Here is a 27,216-nt window from a genome sequence, read left to right as displayed (position 1 = left end):
CACGACAGCGCGGGCGAGTTATAGACAACAGGCGGACGGGGGACTGAACGTCGCCGCCGAGCGCGCTGGCTTGCCTGCCGGGCCCCCTGGCTCGCGCGATTTGTGCGTGCTGTGGTATGGTTTTTGGCTGTTTCGCGGCCCTAATGGCCACGACACGAGCGCGGTAACGAACTGCCGCATTATGTACTGAGAGCTTGGATCGTTAGGAGCTTCTGCATGTATTTGATATTTGATTTTATTGAATTTTTCCTAATAATACAACATTATTGCCTTTAATTCTCACAAAGTGTTAAGAGTCGCATGTACAGTGGTGACCATAGTTACTTAATTTATTAATTTTCTTATGCCTGTATCGCTAACTGGTAATTGAACGTTAAAAATTTTATTCACTGATGAAGCTGGTTTTGCCAGAAGGGGTGTCTTTAATTCACGTAATTTTCACCATTACGCAGAAGAAAACCCTCATGCGAGGCGAGAACCACTTTCGACCACTTGGAATTTCGAATAAATGTTTGAGCCGGGATCATCGGTGACATCCTTCTAGGTCCTTATGTCATGCCGCGCCTCTTGAATGGCGAAAATTATCTCAATTTTTTAACGAATACTTTTCAGGTTTTAATGGAAGATGACCCTCTCGATCTTCGTGCTCAGATGTGGTTCATGCACGATGGTGCTCCTCCGCACTTTAGTGGATCAGAAGAAGAGGAGAGATGTTCCTGTCGAATAGCCCCCCAGGTCCCCCGACTTAACGCCGTGAGATTTCTTCTATGGAAATCCTTAAAGAATAAAGTTTACGCCACTCCTGTGGAATCCCAGGAAGAATTATTACGGAGGATTCAAAACGAGGCGGACGTAATACGGAATGATCCAGAAATATTGAGGAGGGCTCAATTTAATTTTAATCGAAGGATCCATCCAAGAAATGGCGGGCATATCGAACATGTTTTGTTATTCATCTATCGTATCTTTGTAACTATCTATCGTATCATCTAGTTTCAATAAAGAGAATTATGTCTCTCCTAAGTACGTCTTTACATTTTTTGCGCTTTAACAAAAAATAAATCTAATGAAATAAAGTGATATTCAATCCATCGCATCATGACGGACTTTAAAATTGTAACCATTTTACTTTCAATATTGATTCCTAGGTAAAAGAATTGGCATAATTATTAGAGAATGTTGCTTCTTGTGAAAGGGCAGATTTATTGCTATACATCTAAAATTGTTAATGCTGGTGCGTCCTGCCGATTAATTAGTTTTTAAGTTAGACTTAATCTGTACAATTAGCGACACTTTTATTTTTAATATTAAAACTCGCGAAAAAAAAGGTGTGAGGTTGAACCGAAGACCCTGTCCGCGAGTGAACTATTCGATTCCGAGAAGTACACGCAAGACGATAGATTCGCCGCTCGTCACGCTTTTGATTTTTATTTTGGTGCCTTCTTGGTGATTGGTGTTGTTGCTGCAATTAAGGGGTAAGTGTGCAACTTCACCTTCGCAATTTTTTTTTCTCTTTAATTTGGTCATACAGTCCACAAACGCAACANACTTACCTAAATGTAACAATGACTCCGCTGAAGCATTACGACATTTACTTAATGTTATTTCGGAAAATTTAGAATCTCTACAAATTTTAGGTCTCCCTGTTGACCAGTGGGACTTTGTATTATTTCATATAGTTGTACAAAAATTACATCCAAATGTTATTGAACGCTTTGAATTACAACATTGTAGCTCTGATATACCATCCTACATTGTTCTTAGTGAATTTTTAGAAAAACAGTGTACTGCTTTTGAGGCAATTGACTTATCAGTACAGAAATTTAATTATAAACTTAACAGAGGTTTTAAGAAAAACTTTTCGCACCCTAAAGACAACAGCCAGCGCTACAGTTTATTAGCCAATGTTAATACGCATAAAGTTTCTTGCCCATTATGTAAGAAAAATCATTTAATAATTAAATGTCCTACATTTACTCAAAATTCTCCGCGTGACCGTTATGCACTTGTCAAAAATCATAATTTGTGTGTAAATTGTTTAAGTAACATTCATGTATTAAAAAATTGTCATTCAAATTCAACTTGCAAAACTTGCAATAGTAAACATCATTCGATGTTGCATTTTAACGCACCCATTACGACACCTGCAATACCTGTTGCAGATATTAACAATGAATCGCCAAATGAAGTCGCGGTAAATGCACCTAGTTCTTCTTCAGTTAATGTTTTAACAAATTCTGTCTCAGTTAAGGCAAATAATTTTGTTTTATTAGCCACCGCTTTAATAGAAATCGCTGATGCTCGTGGAGTGTACCATACTGTTCGTGCTTTGATAGATTGCGCTAGTCAGGCCAGTTTTTTAACACAATCTTGTTTTTCGAAATTAGGTTTGCTTAAAAAAAGATTATCTACAAATATAAAGTGTTTAGGTGAATTATCTTCAGGGGCTTCTTATATAACCTCTAGTAATATGCGTCCAGTAGAACTATTAGAACCTACGCTGGAAATTGATTTAGTAGTTGTTCCACAAATATGTGAAAAAATGCCGAATTGTAATTTTTCTGCGACTAATTGGAGTCATATCCGCAATATTAAATTAGCAGATCCAAATTTTAATCGCCCCGGAAAAATTGACATACTTCTAGGTGCTGATATATTTTCTCAAATTATACTTGATGGCAAATTAGTTGGAAAACCGGAGGAACCAATAGCAATTAACACAATTTTCGGATATATTCTACTGGGTAAAACTAATTGTCAAAGTGATATGCGCATAGTAAAGTCATTTTGCATTCAGACAGATGCTAATCTAGATGACACTCTTCGAAAATTTTGGGAAATTGAGGAAACTCCTACAGTAGCAGTTACCCAAGCTCCCACATACGAAGAACAACACTTTATATCAACCCATTCACGCAACAGTTCTGGTAGATACATTGTATCGTTACCTTTCAAATCGGAGTTTATTAATTGTAATTTTCCTGAATCGAAAGATATTGCATTACGTAGATTTTTAAATCTTGAAAAACGCTTAATGTCCCATAAGGAATTATATTTACAGTATTCTGCATTTATGAGGGAATACTTGGATTTAGGTCACATGTCATTAATTAATTCTTCGACAAACACTGATCCTAATTATTTTTATATTCCGCATCACTGTATTATAAAACCTTCTAGTACAACCACCAAATTGAGAGTGGTATTTGACGCATCTGCTTCTGGACCTTCTTCCAGTGTATCACTAAATGATGCACTTTATATTGGACCTAAGCTTCAGAAGGATATCTCTGTAATTTTATTAAATTTTCGCATTCACGCATTTGCTATAGTATCAGACATTAAACAAATGTATAGGCAAATATTAATTACTACGCATGATAGAAAATATCAACGTATATTTTGGCGCTTTAATCAGAACGATCCAATTTTAACGTATCAATTAAATACAGTAACTTACGGTGTGAACTGTGCACCATTTCTAGCTCTTCGAACTGTTCAACAATTAGCTTATGATGAAGGAAATCAGTTTCCTAATGCAGCTCGCGTTTTACTTTCCGATATTTATGTCGATGATATTGTGACAGGTTGCAACTCATTAGATGAGGCAAAAACTCTTGTACAAGAATTAACGCAATTATTTAATCGTGGCGGATTTAAATTACGCAAATGGGCATCAAACGAGCCTTTAGTTTTATCTAATCTAGATGAATCGGATTGTTTTCAAAATTCGCGCAATTTTGACTCCTCAAATCAAGAAATTCTAAAAGTATTAGGTTTCATGTGGAATCCGAATAGCGATTGCTTTACTTACAAAGTTGAAGTATTGGATAGACCTGCAACAAAACGAACAATTTTGTCAGAACTGGCAAGAATTTTTGATCCCCTAGGGTATTTGGCGCCCTTAACATTTTTGGCAAAACACCTCATACAACATTTATGGGTTCTTAGGTTGGATTGGGATGAATATCCGCCAGAAGACGTTCAAAATTTGTGGTCGCGTTATAAAACAGAGTTGTATACTCTTTCGGAATTAAATATTCCTTGCTGTTTATCCTTTGATACTTACGCTACTTGCAACATACATGCCTTCTCGGATAGCTCCGAGTTTTACTTATCCTAATAATACAAAACTTACGCGCCTCATTTATGCCAAATCTAGAGTAGCTCCGCTCAAGAAAATTTCGCTTCCTAGGCTTGAATTATGCGCCGCGGTTTTACTAAGTGATATATTAGATTTTATAGTCAAAGCATATGAAACAAAAATTTCCTTTGATAATATTTACGCGTGGTCCGACTCTACTATAACGCTTCATTGGATACAAAATTCTTCGTATCGTTGGAAATCATTTATAGCTAATCGGGTGAGCAAAATTCAAACTAAAATGTCACCAAATTGTTGGCGTTACGTTCCATCTCAGGAAAACCCTGCGGATTGTGCAAGTCGCGGCTTATTACCTTCTGACTTGGTATGTCATCAGTTATGGTGGTCAGGTCCTCCATGGTTGAAATTAAATGAAAATTTTTGGCCGATACAAAATTTTGATAAGTCTACAATTGTACCTAATTTACTGGAAGAAAGAAAAATTACGCTTTTAAATACTCTCGCATGTGAACCTTTTATAGAACTTTTAAACAGATTTTCCTCCTTACATAAAATTCAACGCATAATTGCCTATTGCATTCGTTTTGTACACAATTTAAAAAATCCGCGTAACAAAAAATCTAATGCTTTCTGTTCTTGGGATTTGCACGAAGCGCTTTTAATCGTGATAAAATTTGTACAACAAATCGTTTTTGAGACAGAAATCACTTCGCTTAAAAATAACAAACCTTTACCTAAACCTTTTCGGAAGTTAAATCCTTTTATTGACGCTAAAGACGGATTGCTCAGGGTGGGCGGACGTCTTACGCATTCTAATATACACTATAACAGAAAATTTCCCATATTGCTACCCAGAAATCATCGCATTACGGAGCTTCTCATTGAAAAATATCATCATGACTATTTGCATACTGGCTTGCAAACGCTGCATTATTTAATATCACAACATTTTTGGATTCTCTCCGCAAAAAGAGCAATAGTCACACATTGACAAAGTGTTTAAAATGTTTTCGCGTATCTCCTTCATTTATACAACCCAAAATGGGAGACTTACCTTCCTTTAGAGTTAATCAATTAAAAACATTCTCCTGTGTGGGTGTTGATTTCGCAGGACCTATTTTTACTACTGCCATAAAAATGCGTGGCGCAAAATCTACTAAATCCTATATATGCCTTTTTATCTGTTGTGCTACAAAGGCTATTCATTTAGAGCTTGTCTCAAATTTATCTAGTGATGCATTTTTAGCAGCCCTGCGAAGGTTTATTGCACGTCGCGGTCGATGTTCGCAAATCTTGTCCGATAGAGGCAGTAATTTCATAGGAACATCGAAAGAATTGTTTAACTTAATGAAAGATGCATCGGAAACGGAAAAAATAACATGGAAATTTAATCCCCCCTCAGCTCCACATATGGGTGGACTTTGGGAAAGCAATATAAAATCTGTCAAGAGACATATAGTTCGAGTAATTGGTGATCAAATATTAACATTTGAAGAAACATATACATTACTTACGCAAATAGAGGCTATTCTTAATTCGCGGCCTTTGACTCCGATGAGTTCTGATCCGACAGATCTCACGGTTTTAAGCCCAGGTCATTTTTTAACTTTAGAGCCACTGTCATGTTTACCAAATCAAGACTTTTCTCATTTATCGCTCAATAGGCTATCTAGATGGCAGTTAGTACAGAAAATGCAGTCAGATTTCTGGAAACGTTGGCATGTTGAATATTTGAATACTTTACAGCAACGCAATAAATGGCACTTAAATGCCACTGATATCGCTTTAAATTCCCTAGTATTGATAAAGGAAGAAAATACTCCTTCCCTTCATTGGCGACTTGGTCGTGTAGTAGATAAACATCCAGGCGCTGATGGAATTTGTAGAGTAGTTACATTACGTACGGCACGCGGCCTTCTTAAAAGGCCCGTGACAAAGATTGCCGTTTTACCAATTTCGCATTAAAATGCCTATATGCATTTTGGTGGGCGGTATGGTGCGTCCTGCCGATTAATTAGTTTTTAAGTTAGACTTAATCTGTACAATTAGCGACACTTTTATTTTTAATATTAAAACTCGCGGAAAAAAAAGGTGTGAGGTTGGACCGAAGACCCTGTCCGCGAGTGAACTATTCGATTCCGAGAAGTACACGCAAGACGATAGATTCGCCGCTCGTCACGCTTTTGATTTTTATTTTGGTGCCTTCTTGGTATTGGTGTTGTTGCTGCAATTAAGCGGTAAGTGTGCAACTTCACCTTCGCAATTTTTTTTCTCTTTAATTTGGTCATACAGTCCACAAACGCAACAAATAGTAATAGTAATAATAGTAACAATGAAAATAATAATAATAATTTTTTCAAAAACCTTTTAATTTTTAAGATGATATTTTTTTAATTTTAAATTATTCTTACTCGTCAATGAAGCATAGATCGAAATGTTAGATGAGTTAAAAATAAACAAAAAGAAGCAAATAAAAATGGATTGTGAGTCATTTAAAAACAGCTGCTACGTTTTACGTGTTGGTGAAGTTAGAATAACAAAAAAAAAACAAGACATTTCTTTGATTGATTACATTATTTAACAATTTGAGTGACTGGTGTGCATTTTTTATTTTATTTAAAAGTATGATTTTTAATTTTTATTTCGGATAGTTATTTATTACTAGCTATTTACTACATACTGTTGATGTAATCCAACGCTAGTTGTAGCATGTAGCCCATAAAATAGTTGTTTCCCGCAATATCTACATTTAGAATCTTGTCCGTGAGGGTAGGTAGATACCTTAAGATTTCTGATATCGCATAACATTGTCTGACTTCATTCGGTGTGATTCTTTAGGAAAACATTTTTTGAATTTATTTGAATTATGTAGCTCAATCCCTTTAGTGAATCACTGAATAAAACATAACAGAAAATCGAAATGCAACATGTTTACAGCGACAATAAAGTGATAGTTCATAAAACATTTACATTTTTCCAAAATCTATCAGCAAATAAAAATGGCAAAAAACAAAATACATTAAGTATTTTTTACTATTTTATTTATTATTCATTTTCATCTACTGAAAAAACTCTCCCACATATAAGGTAATTGAAACTTTGACAGGGTTATCTAAAAAAATTAAAAAGAAAAAAAAACTGAAGGCTTATCTGAATTCTATATTATGGAAGATTGTGAAGTATAAAATGCCCCTTGATTACAAGGTTACACAGATTACAAGAGTAATTTTGTTCTAATAAAAGTTGATTTTTAATTTTTTTTTAACCCGCTTAACTAAAATTTAACCATCACTTTATTTCCACAAAATTTAGTCAGTAATGAAATTGTTACAATTGCTATAATTTTCTCTATAAAATGAAATCCATATAAAAACTGTCAGTTAACTCACAGACAATATAGCCTATTGCTCCAGACCGCGTGTTAAGTGCTGGAAATTGGTAACCCAAAAAGGAAAAAGGATGCAGGGTCTTCTACCCCGTAATAGGAGGCAATTCTAGCAGTGGCAACGTTGCCAAGTAATAACTGGGCATACAAATAAATTTAATGCATTTAACTATGTACATAATTAAAAAGTTATATGGAACTTATCTTTTGTTTGGAAATGACATGTATGTTAAATGCTATGAATTTATCTTATTAATTATTTATTTTATATGAGTTTACCTTGGAATGGGAGAATTCAAAAACTTAAAATTCGTTCGATACTTATGTTTAAAAAATGGCATTATACAGGTTGTGTAAAAATGTACCGAATCACATATTTGGTAGTGCTCATATTTGTGAGCCAGGATGTTAAGCCAAAAAACTTAAACAATGTAAAATTTCCTTAAAAATAGTATATAAGTTTTTTTTCTCATACGATGACGAATGCTAAAAAGACCTCGCGCTCTACACCACGCCCCCTCCCTGGAGAGGAGCCTTTAGTGTCTTGAAAACGATTGGGAAGCAAGCCCCACAGACTTCTGAAGGCAGGAGAGAGAGAAAGAGGGGGAGGGAGAGAGAGAAAGAGAAAGAGGGGGAGGGGGAGGGAGAGAGAGAGTAGCCCTCTATGACGACACAATTATTCTCTCTTTCACACACTATAGCTCTGTCTCTCTCGCATACCATCAGGCAAATATGACCGAAACGAACCTTGGGTTTTATCATTATCAGAATAACCCATTTTAATAAAAAAATTAAAATGAGTTATTCTTATAATAAAAAATAGAACATAATGAAACTGTACTTACCTATTCAAATAATAAAAATGCTGCAAGAGTTGGACAGGAATATCGGCAAATTTATTTTGGAACAAGAATCCCGTCAACAAATACTGAAAGTTATTATATAGGTTATAAAAAAAGTTATTTGTTATTTCTATAAGAGTGTTCTTTAATTTTTAACAATTTTTTGATAAAAGATAATAAAAAGAAAATTCTTTATCTATCTATAATGATTAAACCTATAAGTAGGTGTCAAAATACAAACAAAAACCCGGTACCTACATTCCGCGACATAACCCACCTTGCATATAAAATAAACTACTTATAAAAATTATGGCGTCAAATATTTATAAATTATATTACTAGCTGTTTAAAATATTATTATGAATTTTGTTTATTTGGAAATATATTTTCTGCAGTATTTCAATACCAAAAAATGAAAATAGTAGCTAATTAACGAAATTATGATTAAATAACCTAATTATGACACCGTTGCAGAATATTCTTGATTACATAGGTATTCGTTTATTGTTTAAAACATTTTCATCAATACCTACATCATATATTTAAGTAAATACAGTAATGCAAAAATTATGCATTGATAAAATAGTGTACAAAATAAATCCGTGCGTACGCGTGACAACATTGTCAAACTGTTGTTATGCGTTGCTAAGATACGCGTAGGAATGCCGACCGCTGCATTTGATTCTTCCTAAAATTCTACTGGTGGCGTACTCTATCGGCAATTCGGAAATTTAATTGCTGTCCTATTCCAGCAGCTGTCTGGAGCAAAGCTATATTGTTTGTGGTTAAATTAAACTGCTATTAAAAAACATGGTCCAAAACCTTCTTTTTCTGATTTCAAAAATGTATAGGTATTTGCTCTTCGTGAATTAAAAGTAAAGTTTTATTCTCTAGTTTCAGATAGTAAAGTGTAACTTTTAGTCCCCGATAAGTTAAATCTACTTACATGCTCTTCAAAAAACCAACGAAGATTTACTAATAGAACTGAAATGGTTGCCAAGAAAATTTTACTACTCTTACCATATTATGACTATCATGTAGTACCTACGTTTAATATGTGGTTAAATGTATAGATTTAGTGTTAACTAAATTTAAATTTCAAACTACAGTGTAAAAAATAAATTGGTCATCTCTCGTTCACATGTTCAACAAACTTTGCTCCTGAAGTTACTATTATCACAGAGAAAATAAGTAAACTATTTTGTCATAGACAATATTGTAATAAATCAAAGTGTATTTGTAAATATTGGGCTAAAACTATATACTCGTAGGTTATTCATTTATCAAAGTTTTATGAAATTATCACAAAAATACAGTGTTTAATTAAATTAAATAATGTGAGAGATAATATTACTTATTAATGGAAATATTTTGATTTAGTTTTTGAAGTTAAGAATTTATTAATTTGAAAATTCTGCATTTGAATGTATGTGACCCGCAATTGTTTATTTTAATAAAATTTGCATATTTTACTTTTTCGATGTTACAGTTAGATCTAAGTTGCCGTGACGACCCTTTACATGTTTACATGCTTCGTAACATGTCGATTACAAATTTATCGACAACTGATACTATGCCTACTATATCAGGAAATAACTTTAACATTAATTCTGTAGACTGAATATATGAATGGAATTTGTATGCGTATTTTCAAGGAAATAATAAGCTGTCAATATTTTCACACATCTAAAGATAAATGGTTTTTGTAATTCAATGAAAGGCTATTTACGAATAACTTCACATAAATAGATACTAAATAGATAAATTTATAGTAAAATATTTTCACTGCAGAGGATATGTTATTGATATATACAGGGTGTCCCACGGTGACGAGACATTAGACATATTTCAGAGACTACTCCGATTTTAATTTTGAAAATTTGGGCAATAGTGTTTTCAGGCATGCCCTTCTCAACTAGAATGGCGTCTACATAACGTTTCCGGTTATACCGGAAGTTGACGTCATCTTCGTTATTTTAAATGGAACACCCTGTATATTTCTGCAATTTTGGATTCTACATCAATTTTTAGGTTTCCTATTCTTAAAGTTAACCGTTTTTAATATATTTAATTTTTTCAAAAAAAAATTGAAAAACACTGCCTAATTTTAAAAGATGTGTATTTTACAATAATAAAGTTAGAGCGATAAAAATAGGGGACATAATTAAAACTCTAAGCTCCCCTGCCATAACTTCAAAATGACTTGATTTCATACAGGGTGGTAGAAATTTAAAGCCGAATTTAGTCAACTTTGTCAATTTAGTCAATCTTAACTAATTTTGTTCTCTTTCGAATGTTATAATGGTTCCCTATACCTATATATTCTGGTTTTTAAGGTAATTTACTGTTTTTCGTGCAATCAACGGATATCGCATAATTTTTTGCGAGGATGGCTCTGAAATTTTTAGTGGAACTTCAAAACAGCACCTAATCTTTCACTATTTTATTGTTGTCAATTTAACACGTACAGTGAATGTTTATTTGATTATTATTTTTTGTTAAAGAATGAAAACGTTAACATTTATTCAAATGCTGACATTCTACATTTATTATTTATTCATGGAGAGTATCACAAGATAATAAATACAACTTGTAAAGTATCTAATGAGAGATGCACTCATTGACCACCAATCATAAATTAAGAATAATTGTAATAATATAACAGAATTAAACTACATAATACGAATACACAGCCACACAAAAAAAGAAAAGTTGTCTGTACTCTTCATGCGACATATGTTATCTGGATAATTTTTGCCTCCTGATCACGAATCCGGTGTCAGAATTGAGTAAAAATAGCAAAAATTCATGAAAATTCTTTGTATATTCTAATGTTAATTTATATAGTTAAGATCCCGCCCAACGTAAATCCGCAGTCAGAATTAATTATTCTTTTTCTAACCTCAAAGAAACGGGTCAATTAAGGTCAGATATCACGAATTTTCAAACAATAACAGATTCGCGTCAAATTTGGTATACGGGGGTTTTCTGGGTCACTGATCACGGATTCGAGGTCAGAACTGCGAAATTCATTTTGTAATATTTTACTTTATGACCTGCGAGTACCCAATCATGTGTTAACCTACTTTTTTTCGGCTATATCTTGTTCTTTTTTCTGTAAAAGATCTATTCGGGGGTTGAATTTTGCAAATCTGATCTCGGATTCATGATCAGTGACTTCGAAAACACCCGTATACCCAATTTGGCACGAATGTGTTATTTTTTGAAAATTTAGTCGGCCGTCATCTTGAATTTTTCAGCGACCCCGAACACCCCCTTATACCAAATTTGATGCGAATCTGTTATTTTTTTAAAATTTGGTCGTCCATCTTGGATCCGCCATCTTGAATTTTGCAAAATTGCCCTCGGATCCGTGATCAGCGACCCCGAATACCGCCGTATACCAAATTTGGCGCTAATTTGTTATTTTTTGAAAATTCGTGATATCTAACATTAATTGACCCGTTTTTTTTTAGGTTACAAAAAGAACCATCAATTCTGAACGCTAATTTCGTTACACACGTTCGGCGGGGTCTTAACTAATGAACATTAAATTAATTAATTAAATTATTAATTTAGAAATGTAAATATAGTATAAATTACTTTTTAATAAAGTTGGCATTTTCTCAGAATCAACTCACAAATGTTTTGTCATGATGAGAATATTTAAAGACTCCTTTCTCAAATAAAATGAAATAATTGAAATACATCACCGAATCACAAAAATATTGCACTACCTGTTGGGTTTCTAATAATTTCTTTATATTTTCAGATTTCTGGAATAGCAATAATAGCTGCTGGTGCTATAGTTCTGGCAAATGCTTCGGAATTCAATCACTTTGCTGATAATGGTTTGATAGGACCACCAATAGTCTTTATTGTGGCCGGTGCTATTGTTTTCATAATTGCGTTTCTGGGATGTTTCGGTGCTATTAAGGAATCGTATAATATGTTAATGGCTGTAAGTACAGTTTAAATGTCCAAAAAGGATACATAATGTATAATTATATAATTATTGCGACAAAATATATACAGGGTGTTAAAAAAGAGTGTAAAATATTTCAGGAGGTAATAGTATGAACCAAAATAAGCAGAAAAGTCTTAATAAACATGGGTCCGCAAAGTAACGGTTGCGGAGATATGGACCACTATTCGTTTTTCAAACATTTTATTTTATTAGGAATAAACCGACAAAGGAAGCTTTTAACAAACAAAAAACAAAGTTACAGAAGATGTTCAAAGTGCCCTCCGTCCATTTCCAAGCAGGCACGACATCTTCGTCTCAACGATATTCGAACTCTTTCGAAAACACCCTCCTTGGTTTGGATTTCTTGACACTTTTGATTAATCCGTAGCTGCAGCTCTTCCAGGCTATTTACAGGAGTACCATACACTAATGTCTTCAAATATCCCCAAACAAAGAAATCTAGAGGGTTCAGATCAGGCGATCTTGGAGGCCATAAAACAGGTCCGGCCCTTCCTACCCATCTATGTGGAAAAGTTTGGTGTAAATGCTCTCTAACGGCCATGGAAAAATGAGCTGGAGCACCATCATGCTGGAACCACATTTGTTGCCTCTGATTCAAAGGAATGTCTTCCAAAAACTCATACAGTGTGTTCTGCAGAAAGTTGAGGTAAGCAGCGCCTGTTAATCGGTTTGGTAAAACAACAGGACCTAGAAACCTGTCACCTACAATACCCATCCAAATGTTTAATGAAAAACGTGCCTGATGTCCAGATTCTATTAGAGCATGAGGATTTTCGTCGGCCCAAATATGCGTATTGTGAAAATTAAACACTCCATTTCTTGTGAACCCGGCCTCATCAGTAAAAAGAATGTTTGCAAGAAAACGAGGGTCTTCAGCATCATGACGTAGAAACCAGCGGCAAAAAACCAAACGTGCTTGATGATCATTTATTGGATTTAAGGCCTGTACTCGTTGCACATGGTATGGATAAAGCAGTTGCTCGTGAAGGATTCTCCAAACAAGAGGACCACTAATTCCTACCTCGGCTGATATTCTCCGCACACTCGTACCTGGATTCTGCTCTACCAGTGCTAGAATTTCTTCTTCTGCTCTAGGAGTGGATACCGACCTTGGTCTTCCGGATAAATGGCACTGTTTGCTCAAGGAACCGGTATCACGCAATCTTTGGTGAATTCTTCCAAACATGCGTTGTGAAGGAATCTGGCGATTTGGATAAGCGTCAACATAAAGACGTCGCGCTTCGGTGGCGTTCCCATTAGCACGACCATACATGAAATGCATGTCTGTTAATTCTGCGTTAGAGTAACCAGCCATAGCGAAAGAAAACTTGTGCACTGAGAACAACTGTCAAATACGTACTGTTTATTTCACTAAACATCAACCAACTATTATAAGAAAATACACAACGTTTTTGCAAAATAAAAAAAGAGGCTAAAAAACATTCCATATCTCTGCAACCGTTACTTTGCGGACCCATGTTTATTGAGACTTTTCTGCTTATTTTGGTTCATACTATTACCTCCTTAAATATTTTACACTCTTTTTTTAACACCCTGTATATATAGGGGTTTCTTACACTCAAGCTTTTAGATGGCCCCAGAGAAAATAATCCAACGGGGTCAAGTCGGGCGACCGCGCAGGCCAATGCACAGGGCCACCTCGGCCTATCCACCTGTTGGGAAAGATTTCGTGCAAATACTGCCGCACTGGCAAAGCAAAGTGGCTCGGAACGCTATCATGTTGAAATTACATGTCAGCTCTTATGTCAAGTGGCACATCCTCCAATAGTTCCGGAAGCATATGTTGTAGGAATTGAGCATAAACGCATCCATTCAAACGTGGTGGGAGCAAATATGGCCCAATGATCTGCTCGCCCACAATGCCGGCCCAGATGTTAATTTAACTGAATGGGTGTGTCGACTTTAGGACGACAAAAATGTGAACACAGTAAGCTAGTGAGCCAGGGGGCACCTGCGCTGTAGAGGCCAAATGGCATATTTTCGTACAGGGGTTTATAAGGCAACATTGCTTATTTTCATGCCCTCTACAACCCCTATCATTTTGTCACAATAATTATGGGACACCCTGTATATAATAATTTCTTTTGATCTAAAATATGATGTATATGTTGCTTGAATTTGTATAGGGCGATATGAACCTATGTTCTAAAAGGTTTAGTTTCTTTAATGTTTTTGAAAGATATAACAAACTAATGAAACTTAGGCTAGTGGTTTAACTAATTTCAAGTAAAGAAAAAAAATCACTGAATTTGTACAAACTTATGTCAACCTGTGGAGTATGTACTGAGATAGACTGCAGCCATTTTCAAGTTATTATTTCTCTATATTTAAAATACGCTTGCCACAGTTGAATAATATAAATCGATAATAACAATAACGGCAATGTATTCATTTCCTAGAAAACGATATATAAAAACTTTTTGTTATAAATACGATTTTAAATACTATTTTGTCATTAAAAATTAAAAACATCATTAGTATAATAACTTTAATATTTCTAAGGGCCTCTCAAATAGAAATTTCGACGTTAATTATTTTGATGGTGGCATTATAATGGTAGTTATAACAATTTTTTATGTAAAACCAGTAGTTTTATAATTATTTACTGTTGAGTTATTCACTCCGTGCTTTAAAATTTAAAAAATAATAACTAAAAAATTTATTATTTTTTTTGTTAATGTTTGGTCAAACTTAATGGCAAATTATACTTTACAAATTAATGAAAAAAGTTCGTTTATCTTATTTCCTTTTAAAAGTATAGGTTGTTAACATTTAAAAGATCGTGTTTTTTTAACTATAAAAAAATGGCTGAATACGAAACCAACACATGTATATTACAAGGTGAAATTTTTTTCATACAGAAGTATGGTTTTGAGTAAAGTCCCGGTATTGAGAGAACTGAGAGAGTACCGTAATTCATTGTTCTACTTTGGAGCCAAATTGGCGACCGGCGGATGACATATGAGGTTTGTTAAAAAGATAACCGAACTTTTTGAATTATGCTCTAATGGAGATATTTGGTAATATCTGTAACAACATGGATTGTTGATATCTCACTTAGTTTTCGTGATATTGTTATTTGAGTGCAACGTGTTTAAGTGTTACGATTTCTGAAATGTGCGATTTTCTGGAATAACGATGCAACTTAAAATTTTGCGTGAAACTGGGGAAACCTCACGGATACATCTCAACTTTTGAAACAAGCTTTCGGAGATGATGTTCTAGATTGTACGCTATTTTACGAATGGTCTTCACGATTTAAAAGTGGTCGTTCGTCAATTGAATATGATTATAGATCAGGAAGGCTTTGGACTTCAAATAATGACTTCCCCGTTCAAAAAGTCAAAAAAATCTGGTGCCTGCAAATCCTCGGTTGACTGTCAGAGAAATTGCAAATGAGGTTAGCATCTCAATTGGGTCGTGCCATGAAATTTTGACTGAAAAATTGAACATGCGTCAAACAACAGAAAGAAAATCGTGTGGACGTTTCTCGGAAACTCTTTGAACAGTCCAATGACGATGAAACATTCATTCAAAGGATCATAACAGGAGAAGAAAACTAGGTATATTGCTCCGACATTGAGACAAAAGGTCAATCGTGATAATGGATTGGCAAAGGATCTCCACGTCCCAAGAAAGCACATCAGTTTCCATCCAATGTCAAAGTGATCCTCACGGTTTTTTCGGCTTTATTGAAATTGTGCTTTTTAAATTATTGCCTCAGCGTGAAACAGCGAACCACGTGTACTATCAATGGCGTTTTACAATGGTTACGTGAAAATATCCGCAAAAAAGAGTACCAGAGTAGTAGCGAGACAATTCATGGTTCTTGCACCATGACAATGCGCCCGCACACTCAGCCTTGTCAATTCGTCAGTTTTTGTGCCAAAATCATCCTCCTTACTGGTCAGACTTGACCCATTGCGATTTGTTCTTATTTCCGAAATTAAAATCAGTGCTGAAAGGACGCCGTTTTCAGACTATTGATGACATCATAGCAAATTCGTCAGACTTTAAAGACTATTTCAGAACTAATTCACGAAATGGAATCACCTCTGGGAAAATTGAGTGTACTTTGAAGGAGACAAGGACCAATAATGTTAATAATATATTTTTAAAAAAATAAATAAGGTTATTTTCTGAACATACCTCGTATGTATAGTGTGAAAAAAAAGGCATTTCCTCAGATACGTCGATATTGCATTTCAAAAAGATACACTTTTCCAAATGCCCCCACCTCTCTCGCTTCAATTGTGTATGCATGATGGTACTATCGTTATTTTTTTCAAATATAACCCTTGTAATTTCTGGAGGTAATTAAAAATTGATAATTTGTACAAATATGTGAATAGCTCCATTTATCTCGTAAATTGCTTGTTTTAGGTTAGGTTAATATCGATACAATGATTATCCGTACTAAAATAAAGTTAATAATTCCAAAATATTAGACAAAAAGCTAGACACGTTTATTTACTGCATAAGAAAATTGTTATAATTTATAATATTTAATTAATTTGCTTTGTTAAATTGTTTTAAAATATATACCTAATTATTTAACAATCAACTCATTTAAGAGACAAATAGAGCTATCCAATATTTCTGAAATACATCAACTTTCTGGATATAAAAAATAAAATTTGATAATGACTTTAAATTTGACGCTTTTTAAATACGTTTGCGGTTCCTTCTCAATACAGAAACGGAGTTTAAAGTGCTTCCAAAATACGACAAACTATATACTTGGTTACTTTTATAAAGCAGCTCTAAAGGCTTTATAAAAATAGTTTTTGCTGCAATGCTGCTAGAATAAATCGTTTTTGAGATAAATGATAAAATTGCATAATAGAACAGGGCAGCATTGCATTGGTAATTAATGCTAGAACATTAGATATAGAAGGGAAAATGTCAATAATTCATAATTTCAGATAATTATATACTTAGACTTAGATGGTACTCTAACAAGACATTATAGTCGCAAATGATGTACATATGCAGGAAACTTGGTTTATTTTAACCAGTGTATATTAATATTAAATGATCAGGTGAAAAACAAATGAAGATATGAATAGAAGTACAACAATCTGTGTTCGATTACATAAGAAGGAAGAAAAAACTAATGATAGAATACAGTTTAATAGGTCCCTTCGTTGGCATTACTCCAATATTCTATATTTTTTAATAGACTCTTTAGTGTACGATTTTTCAGAAATGGAGATTCATTAAAAATGTCATGAAATGTTCACGTTTATATAATTTTCTATTGAAAATGGGGCTAAAAATTGAATAATTTTATTGTTCCATTTATCTGGGTTCGGCAAATAAATTCATCCTGTCCCCTTGCTAAGTTTTTCGATGTTTTTTCTTTTTCCTTGGCCCACTGAACTATTTTTTTTGTGTTTTATTAGATTCTAGGTTAATATTACCTTTTTGAAGAGTTCGATATTGGCAATTTCTAAATTTTTATTCTGGATATTTAAATCAGCTAGGTACCTACTGTTTCTGTCTCGACTTCCAGTTCTTGTCTCAATTCCAATAATAATTAATTCTTTAGTTTCTAAATGGAACCGATATCTGCCTGGTGTCTGTAGCCGACACTTTTCTTGTCAAGCTTTTTTTGATTTTGACCGCATGTATTTTTTGAGGCATTAATTTCGAAGAAGCCTTTCATCATCGCAATTTCACCATTTTATGATACGGTTCTGTCCGTTTTGTAAATTGTTCTAGCTCGCCAGCATTTCAGTAATCTCACGTCGTTCTTTTCAATTCTTCATTGTTCATTTATAGCAAATTTTAGTTACTTTGTCTTTCGGCTTACTCTATCGATGAAGCTGTTGCTAGCTGATGCTGAAATTCTGCAGGCGCATTGGGATAGACTAATTTCATCATCGTATCTGCCATATAGTACTGTAGATTTTTTTCCAATCGTCACGATTTCAGCTTTTGATAATTTTTTGTATATCTTCAGTTACCGTTCTTAAAATCAGTCATATTCATCTCGTAGAATAACGTTGCTTTTACTTATTCTGACCCGTTATTTGCCGTGGAGGTTGCTTCGAATTAGATGGACGAAGATACTTTACCTAGAAATATTAACTTCTTAATTCTCGAGGATACGAAAAGTAGAGAACTACCTCTACCCTTAACATTTTTCTTTCTCCTTTCCAGAGAGTTTTTCCTGAGAAATGAATGACCGGAAGGTCATAAAGTCTGAAACGACGAAGTGGCAATAAACCCGGAAATTAATCATTGACAACAGCTACGTCGACCATGCAACCTCAAAAAGCTGCAACTTTAACTTTTATAGTGTCTATATTAAAAGAACTAGCATAGTTTTTCATAATATGTAGTAAAAAAAAACAGTTTTTGAAAAACGGTCTGAAACTGACGAAATGTAGTTGCAGAAATTATTTTTGAACTTATATTAATCAGAAAAGGTTTTGCCTTTATACCGAATTGCACATTTAAGGCATTTAAAAAAAATGATAATAGCTACATCCACCTTTATAAGGCGCACCAACAATTGGGGGGTTGGGAATAATTTTAGTGAGGTGAAATCTCAGGAAACCAACGAACGCAATTGACCAGATATAAATTTTGTTTCTTTCTCGACAGCAGGATATTTTTCGTGCGAAAGATTAAATATTCCAATTATGAATTTTCCATTTTGTCACCGCTACAGTGAAAGTAACATATTAATAACAATATCTCTGCCACTCATTCTAATCGCAAGGATTAATTAATTAAATTTAAACCAATCTAAATACAAAATATAGTATCTAAATTATAGGTACCTACCATATTTTCTTGTGGGTCCATCGTACAGTTAAAATATCTGTAGTATTTATTTTATTTTAAAACGTAGTAAGCTAATTCAAATAAAGCCTAAAACTTTAGACTTGCTTTGAATTGGCTTAATACTTTTAAAGTAAAATAAGAGTACACAAGATAATATTAAAGATGTACAATAATAAAAAATCTATATTATTTAATACATAATTTTTTTCAGTTCGCGGGACTATTATTGATAATTTTTATAATTGAACTGGCTGTTGGAATAGCAGCTGCAGTTTACAAGGCTGATTTTCATAATGCACTTAATAGTACTTTAAGGAAATCCATGCAAAATTACTCAAGTGACTCTGAAATGATTGCGTGGAATAATCTACAAAAGAAGGTAAAAACATGACTGAATTAAAAATTATTTATTTCAAAATTGCCTTTTCTGTCTATTATTATTATTATGTTTCTCTGTATGCATTACATAAACACACATACCTGTTATTCTCTTCACAACTATCATTTCCGCCAATAAAAAAAACAAAAACTTTTTATTTGTAGGTATTTGTAACAATTAATTGTATAATTATAATGTTTTGATAAATATTTAAATGTATTATTATTGTGGTTAGGTATTATTGTTTTGTACTTACTGACAGAAGGCGTCCCACTAATCTGTAGGTATTATCAAAGCATGGCAAGTGTCATATTAGGCAAAATAAACTCTTTAACTAATGATATTGTGAAAACAACTACTCTTGGTTCTACAGAACCCAGTCACTATTGAATATTTGCTAAACCGTTAAGATCATTCTTCACCAGAATTACTAGACAGAGACTGATGTCGAACTTATTGGTTCTCATCAATTTGTCATAGATTGTGACAACCTACGACTGATTTAATTACACAGCGCCACAAAAAAGTATACGGTCCGAAAGGCCAGACCATGAGGTCTACATGTTTTTGGGGCCGCTGAATCTGAATCTAAGGTCCGTTTAGCCCGAACAGGTAAGGATCAAAGTCAATCCAAGGTCATATCACGAAAACAAGTTCAGTAATGCAAAAAATTTGACCATTCTTTTCAACCATTTTTAAATTTTTACTTGGTCCGCCATATTGGATCCGGTATCTTGTATTTTGAAAATTTAACGCTGGATTCGAAATCAGTGATCCCAAAAACTTATAATAATGCCCTGATTAGGTTAAACGGACCCCAGATTTGGATTCAGCGACCCCAAAAATATGTAGACATCATGGTCTGGTCTTTTGAACCAGGTACTACTTTTTATGTAGCTGTGTTATTGGATGTCTATCTCCAGATGTGTTTTGAGTGTGAGTAGAAGGTAATCTATGAAGTATGGTCGGTCATCTCACTGCATACTGAAAAGACCTATATTTCCTATACTTCGCGGTCGAAATTATAGTGTCTCGGGCATAATATAAAAACGCTATTACCATAAAACGTATAAAATATAAAATGATTTTTATAACGGTTCAATAATATTTGTGTTGTATTAAATGATGTGCCCGCTCTCTATATACTTCGATAAGTTCTATAATCGTCTATAGATTGAATTATACTGAACGTCGATGTATCTTCTAAATCTGTCTGTTAACTTATAGGAGCTAGGGAAATGCTTTTTTAGTATGTGTAAACGGACGTACATAGTACCGGGACGTTTTAAAACGTAGTAATAATTAAAATGGATCAAAGTGCCGGTTGTAACAAAACGTCTAATGCTCATAAAAATAATAGATTTTTCCATATTTTCTGTATCTTATTGCTTTCTAGTCAGATATGCCTATGGATTTTCCCGCACGGTTCATCCTCCTTCGGTTCATCCAAGAGCTATATAATTTCGACCGCGATTTATAATAGGTTCGAAGCGGGTCTATTGGTTCTGCTAGCTAATGTTTACTTGATATTGTCGGTGTAATTCCATACTGAAAAGGTAACCCGCAGAGAGGTTCTTTCTCACAATATCTTAGTTAACAATGATGTTATTTAAGTAATTAAATAAATGCATATATGTTAAATAATTCATATAATAAAGCAAATACATTTTCTATATTTGACGAACTTTAAATTTAAAACTTGGATTCATCAAACTAAAGTACGTAATTAATAAGTGTAATATTTTCAGTTCGAGTGTTGTGGTGTCGACGGACCAAGCGATTGGGAAGCCCATGGACATTCCTTGCCTTTTTCATGTTGTAATGTAATTGAAGGAGGGAATGAAAAAATAGAAATGTACTGTATTAATAATGGCGTTGGGAAATACTTGTTCCAGGACGGTTGCTATCAAAAACTGCAAAATCAGATTAATTCTAATGCTAAAATCCTTATTGGTGTTGGCATCGGCATTGCATTTATTGAGGTATGTTATAAGTATATAAGATATAAATCATATAATCATAGTTTTATTATTAAGAGACATTCTAAACTTCAATTGTTACTAGTAATGGCATTAAGTCAGTGCAATTTACTTATATTCAAACTTTCAAAATGTTTAAATTAGAATATTACTGTAACAACTAGAAATAAATATTGATAAGTAGTGAAATATAACTGTGCTTGGTGATTCATTACTCGTGGCAAAAGATAGACCAGTTTATTAATTATATAATAATCTAAACTGTCATTATTCCTTGTACTGAATACAAACTCAGCCATAAAGCACTCTAACGTTAGGTACACAAATTTGTTAACAATAATGAAAGCGCTTTTAAATTATGTAATTGCATTATTAATGGAAATTATTTGCGCTTGTAACCTAACACATTTACAGCCTCCACCTATTTTTGAAAAAGTTTCTTGTTCTAGATTTCCCATAACACTGCTATTTCCATTTTTTTTTCTATATCTTTGAAAGTTTCAAGAAGCTTTCAGCAATACCTCTTAGAGTTTGTCATGGTGTGTTATGACAAGCTTTGGTTAGAAGTATGTAGGTATATGTTGGTTCTAAAGTCGTTATGGATGGAACGTTCAATAGTGACCTCCATAACTCGTCGCATCCAACGTTGGCGTCTTCAGGGGTTGCTCTGCAAATGCTTTGCCGCGACTGAGGCTATCAATCTCTCTCTCAGTCGCCGCGACTTTTTAATGGGAATCTTAGAAAACATCATTGTCAAAAAATGTTCACTGTCACAAACAACATATTTTCGCCGTCCCTTACATTTCTTCGTGTGGTGACCTACTCTTAATAAAAATGATTTTTTTTTTATATTCATAGATAATAAGCCCTGTTCTGATGCAACGTTGTTATCTTAGTCCAGGCAAGTTAGACCAAAATCACCCAGAATACGGAGATTTTTTTCTGATGAACCGATCGAGTTGCGGTTTTCGGCATTGTCTTCCGAAAAATATCAGGAAAAAAGTTTATCTATTACACTTTGGGGTTGGATCGAAACTGCATTGCGGGTGCATAACTGCATCTTGGAGTGCATTAATTTTTCCGAATTTTTTAAAAATGGTTCAAATTGATTAAAAGTTGTAGAAATTTGTCAGAATCGGAATCCCCCAACCTCGAAAACCCCCGAGTGGAAATTTAGAAAGCAATTACTCAGCTATTCGATGTTTTACAGAGGGCCCCCTTGTCCCTGGGAGGCCCCCGGGCCGTCGAGCATATTTTTCAGTGTCAGAATCGAAATCCCCTACCCCAAAAACCCCCGAGTGGAAATTTAGAAGGTAATTACTCAGCTATTCGATGTTTTACAGAAGGCCCCCCCTTGTCCACTGGGGAGCTCCCGGGCCGTCGGGCATAATTTTCAGGGTCAGATTCGGAATCTCCGACCCCGAAAACCCGTGTCCACAAATTTCTACAACTTTTAGTCAATTTTTACCATTTTTAGAAAATTCGGAAAAATTGATGCACTCCAAGATGCACTTTATGCACCCGTAATGCAGTTTCGATCCAGCCCCAAAGTGTAATAGATAGACTTTTTTTCTAATATTTTCCGAAGACAATGCCGAAAACCGCAACTCGATCGGTTCATCAGAAAGAATTTTTTGATTTATTGTCTAACTTGCCTGGTCTATCTGTCTTAAGACAAATACTGCATTTATGGGAATCATTATAAAATGTAAAATCCGTTGTGTCTTCATTCAAAATTCCAGTAAAGTTGGCCCAGTTTTCTTATAACGTTCTTTTGTCGTATGTTCTGAAAATTCAAAACCTTCTGTGGCAAATATCATTTTTGCTCATTCACTACTTTGGAGGCACAAAGAAATTTAAAAATAATTGGGCTGTTAATTATAGATTGTTAATTAAATATGTAGACAAACATTAAGGGAGTGATTTTAAGCAAACCAAACAGGTTATACGAACATAAGTTCACAAATCAATAGTTTTTAAAAAAGAGGGCGTTGAAATTAAAAAAAAATCTGATATAAATGCGTGTATTAGTAACAGAGATACTTGTTCTCACTGGAAACCTTAATCATTTGATGCAACAGGATATTTTGAAAATTAGGTCACTACCTATACCTTCTTGTACTGTTTCCAATATATCATTTTATTAGTACTTAAATTTTATTAAAAATGTACATACTTATTTTAGGTGGTTGGAATAGTGCTAGCGTGTTGGTTAGCACATACGATAAAAAGAGAAGATACTTCCAAATAAGAAGATGGAGATGTTTTAAGTTATCGAAAATCATCGTCATATGAAGTCTATTAATTTTTAATTAATATAAATATGTGTTTTACAAATATCCTGAAACTGTTTTCATATGTTATTTTTTCACACATCTAAACAGATTATTATCCTTAAGGAATTATACAAGGTGATCCAGAAATAAGTGCCAAAATTTTAACCATCTATTTGTCATCAAAAGCAACAAATTTTGTCTAATAAATTTTTTGGAACACTAATTTTGTTAAGTATTTTATACCCATTAAAATAACACTAACGTATTGTATATGGAAAAAATATCTAAGTAATTAATGCGACTGTTTTGTGAAATAATTTCTTAAAATTTATTGCTTAATAGTCTAAATATTAATACTAGCACTAATTAGTTATTTATTGTGTTTCTTTTTGTTTATTATTTACTCAACTAGGTGTTTAGACTTATAATTCAGTAACGGATAACAGAAGCATAAAAATATTTTAAAAATTATATTATCTTAAATACTAAGAAATTTTCGAAAAAAATTATTATACAAAAGTTATTGTTTTTGGCACTTATTTATGAAACACTAATTTTTTGTTTTTTTTTGTAATTATATCTATTTCGTTCTCATATATTTACAATAACTATAAATACAGATTAACACGAGTTACCTATTATATTTTGTCAAATAAATGTACAAGGTACTTTATTCCATCTGTGTGTAAAACTTGTTAAAAATTAAAGAAACTGTGCTCTGATGAGACTGTTTAAATACCAGTAAATATCTAGGTATAGTTTGTTTTCATAAATGGTCACCTCATAAGAAAATACGAAAATAAGATAAAATTTTATAAGTACCAACACTTTTAATTTTTTACTTAATTTTCACTTGTATAATTTTTTTTGCAAATGTGTTTATTTTAATAAGTTCGTAGTTAAAATCAGTTTGAGATTCACTCTGATCATTAAGAAGTATGTATAACTAGATACATAGATATTTCAATATAAAAGTGATAGAAACAAACGTTATTGAAGAAAACTGTTTTAAGTTTTTTCAATGATTTAAGAAATAAATATTTTAAAATATTTGGGAATTCATAGTTCTATTTACTGGTTCATTTTTAAATTCTGTTGTTCTGTTGCAAACAAAATAAAATCTATCAGTATAATTTAATATTTTATGTGTCACTAATTGCAAATTAAGTCTTTTTATAAAATGCCTAGGCATTGACTGACTAGTCAAATTATAAAATGATGTAGGTATAAATAGATTTTTTACAGTTTGATTAAAAATTCTAGGCGTTTTACAAAATTGCGAATAGTTATGTCTTATTGTAAAATGAACACAAAAACCAATATTTTTACATAGCACCTAGAATAAATAGAACATATTCAGACATATTATAATGAGACTGCTCTGGAGTTAGGCTAATTGGAAGGCAGGCGCGAATTATTAATTTTCTAGTTTCTAGGCTACTTTTCTGCTTCTTGTCATGAGTTTGTACCGTGGTATGATATCATATAAACAAACGCTAAATTAACAGTAGGTAGATATTGTTTTGCTGTTTTCACTTCAAAAATTAGGGTTTCACGATGTTAGAATGCCCAGAACGGAGCTTGTTCAAATAAGTAATATAATTTATAATATAATAATATATATTTTAAACTTTGGGAAGGGCATCGAGCTCTCTAGGGGCTGCCCCTTAACCCCCTTCCCCTCCCCCCGTGTAGAAACTAAACGTACCCTCTTGAGCTCTATCAATTACATTATAAATTTGGCACAGAAGAGTTTCTATGGATGCTGCACATAGTATAACAGTGTATATTAAAATTATATGGGATGTAAATAAAACAAGCACTCAAGCACTTAATCACCGTTTACTTGTTTTTTACCTAATTTGAAATGTCAGTGAAAAAAGAGGTAAATGTTCTTTTTTTAATATTTTGCCATAATAATTTTTATTTCAAATTGTGTTTTTAATTCCATGCAGCAATACAACAGAATCTTGATTTTGAAATATTGTCTTTGATTATAAGTTATAAATTAATAAAAAAATAAGTTTTAAAACCATTGAAAGTGTTAGCAGGAGCAGGGAAAAATGTTAAAACCATTGAAAGTGTTAGCAGGAACAGGGAAAAAATGGGAAATATGTTGATAATACAGAAATAAAATCCTCCATCCTGCTTCAGGGATTAGTTATGAATAGCTACCAAAAATTAAAGTTCGAAACATTTTCGAGAAGATCGACGTTTCGAGCCCACTATTTTATATAAAAATTGTAAATAAAGATGTATTTATTTATTCAAAAGGATCGTATAGGTACGTAAATATGTATATAAAAGTAACGAATTTGTAGAAAGTGCTGAAAGTATATAACTTTTAAAATATCCATTTAATGAGAAATTAAATTGTTTAATATATTTTTCTTTAATGAACATGTATTTTCGTTTTATTGAGACAGACCAATTTAAAAAAAAAAGAAATAGAATCTCACCATGTTATTTTCATGCATGCGAAAGAGCGTCAGCAAGTTTATTCTTCGTTAAATGTTACAATTTTTAGTTAATTTAGTTAATATGTACAGCTACACATATACCTATAATTATTTCTTCATATCCATATTGCTTTTGTTATTAATTTAATAACAACTGAAATAAATTTAGTCGATTATGTCAACTATAAAGTGCACTGAAGCATTGAATAAAATAAAACAAAATGAAACACACATTTTTCATTAAATGAACTATTAGTTTGCATTAAAAATGTGATCATATTAGAGAATAAATAGTATCTACCTATACATAATTTTTTAATGCAACGTAATGTGGACATGTTAAATGTTTAAGACAACTAAATGTTTTCTGCTTTGCAACATTTTGCTAAATCTCTGCGTCACACATGCGCGTACGTATTTATCGAATTTTTACTATTATGCGATCTATTATGCCGAGTTATTCGTCATTTATCAGATACCTTACTCCACACACACGATTTTTCGTTAAGTTCAGTTGAGACCGGAAAATCGGCGAATAGCGACCCAAAATATCATTATATTGACATCATTTATTTTAAAAGTTATTAACTTTTCTGAAGATATATAGTAATGATGTAACAATTGCAGTAATGTTTTTATTGTTGGTATACATGCTTCTAAAAAAATAGAAAAAAAGACAGTCTAAATAACTTGCTCTTTTTCTATAAGTAAATGTAGGAATTCTAAAATTTTTTTTCATTGAGCCATTCTGTATAAAAAAATCTATAGTAATAGTCCAAAAACAAATAATTACTAAATCTACAGGCGTCACTGAGTATACTATAATGGTCACATTAGTACCTATAGTCTGTACGATATTTGTTGAGATAGAATTCCAAGAAAAAGCATAAGCCAATAAAGTTCTGTTATCGGAACTACTGTAATAGTTTACCGCAGAAGGGTCGTACCTTGAAATTTTCTGCCAATGGCATTCTACCGTGGGTGTCG

The 27,216-nt window shown here is 33.1% G+C and overlaps 1 protein-coding gene across 1 annotated transcript; it reads left to right on the top strand.

Annotated features, from left to right (window-relative positions):
- Nucleotides 1-612: 612 nt before the first annotated feature.
- LOC108915808 (CD63 antigen-like) lies at nt 613-26,939 on the top strand (the record flags this gene model as incomplete). Its single annotated transcript, XM_018721945.1, has 5 exons — nt 613-852; nt 12,105-12,293; nt 19,348-19,515; nt 21,264-21,497; nt 23,680-26,939. Coding segments are annotated over 5 exons (897 nt in total), but the record flags the coding sequence as incomplete, so codon positions are not given.
- Between the last annotated feature and the right edge of the window lie 277 nt (nt 26,940-27,216).

The sequence above is a fragment of the Anoplophora glabripennis genome, unplaced genomic scaffold, assembly GCF_000390285.2.
Source record: "Anoplophora glabripennis isolate ALB-LARVAE unplaced genomic scaffold, Agla_2.0 scaffold1733, whole genome shotgun sequence".
Taxonomy (NCBI): Eukaryota; Metazoa; Arthropoda; class Insecta; order Coleoptera; family Cerambycidae; genus Anoplophora; species Anoplophora glabripennis.
The sequence above is the reverse complement of the archived record's forward strand: the minus strand, read 5'-3'. Positions and strand labels throughout refer to the sequence as shown.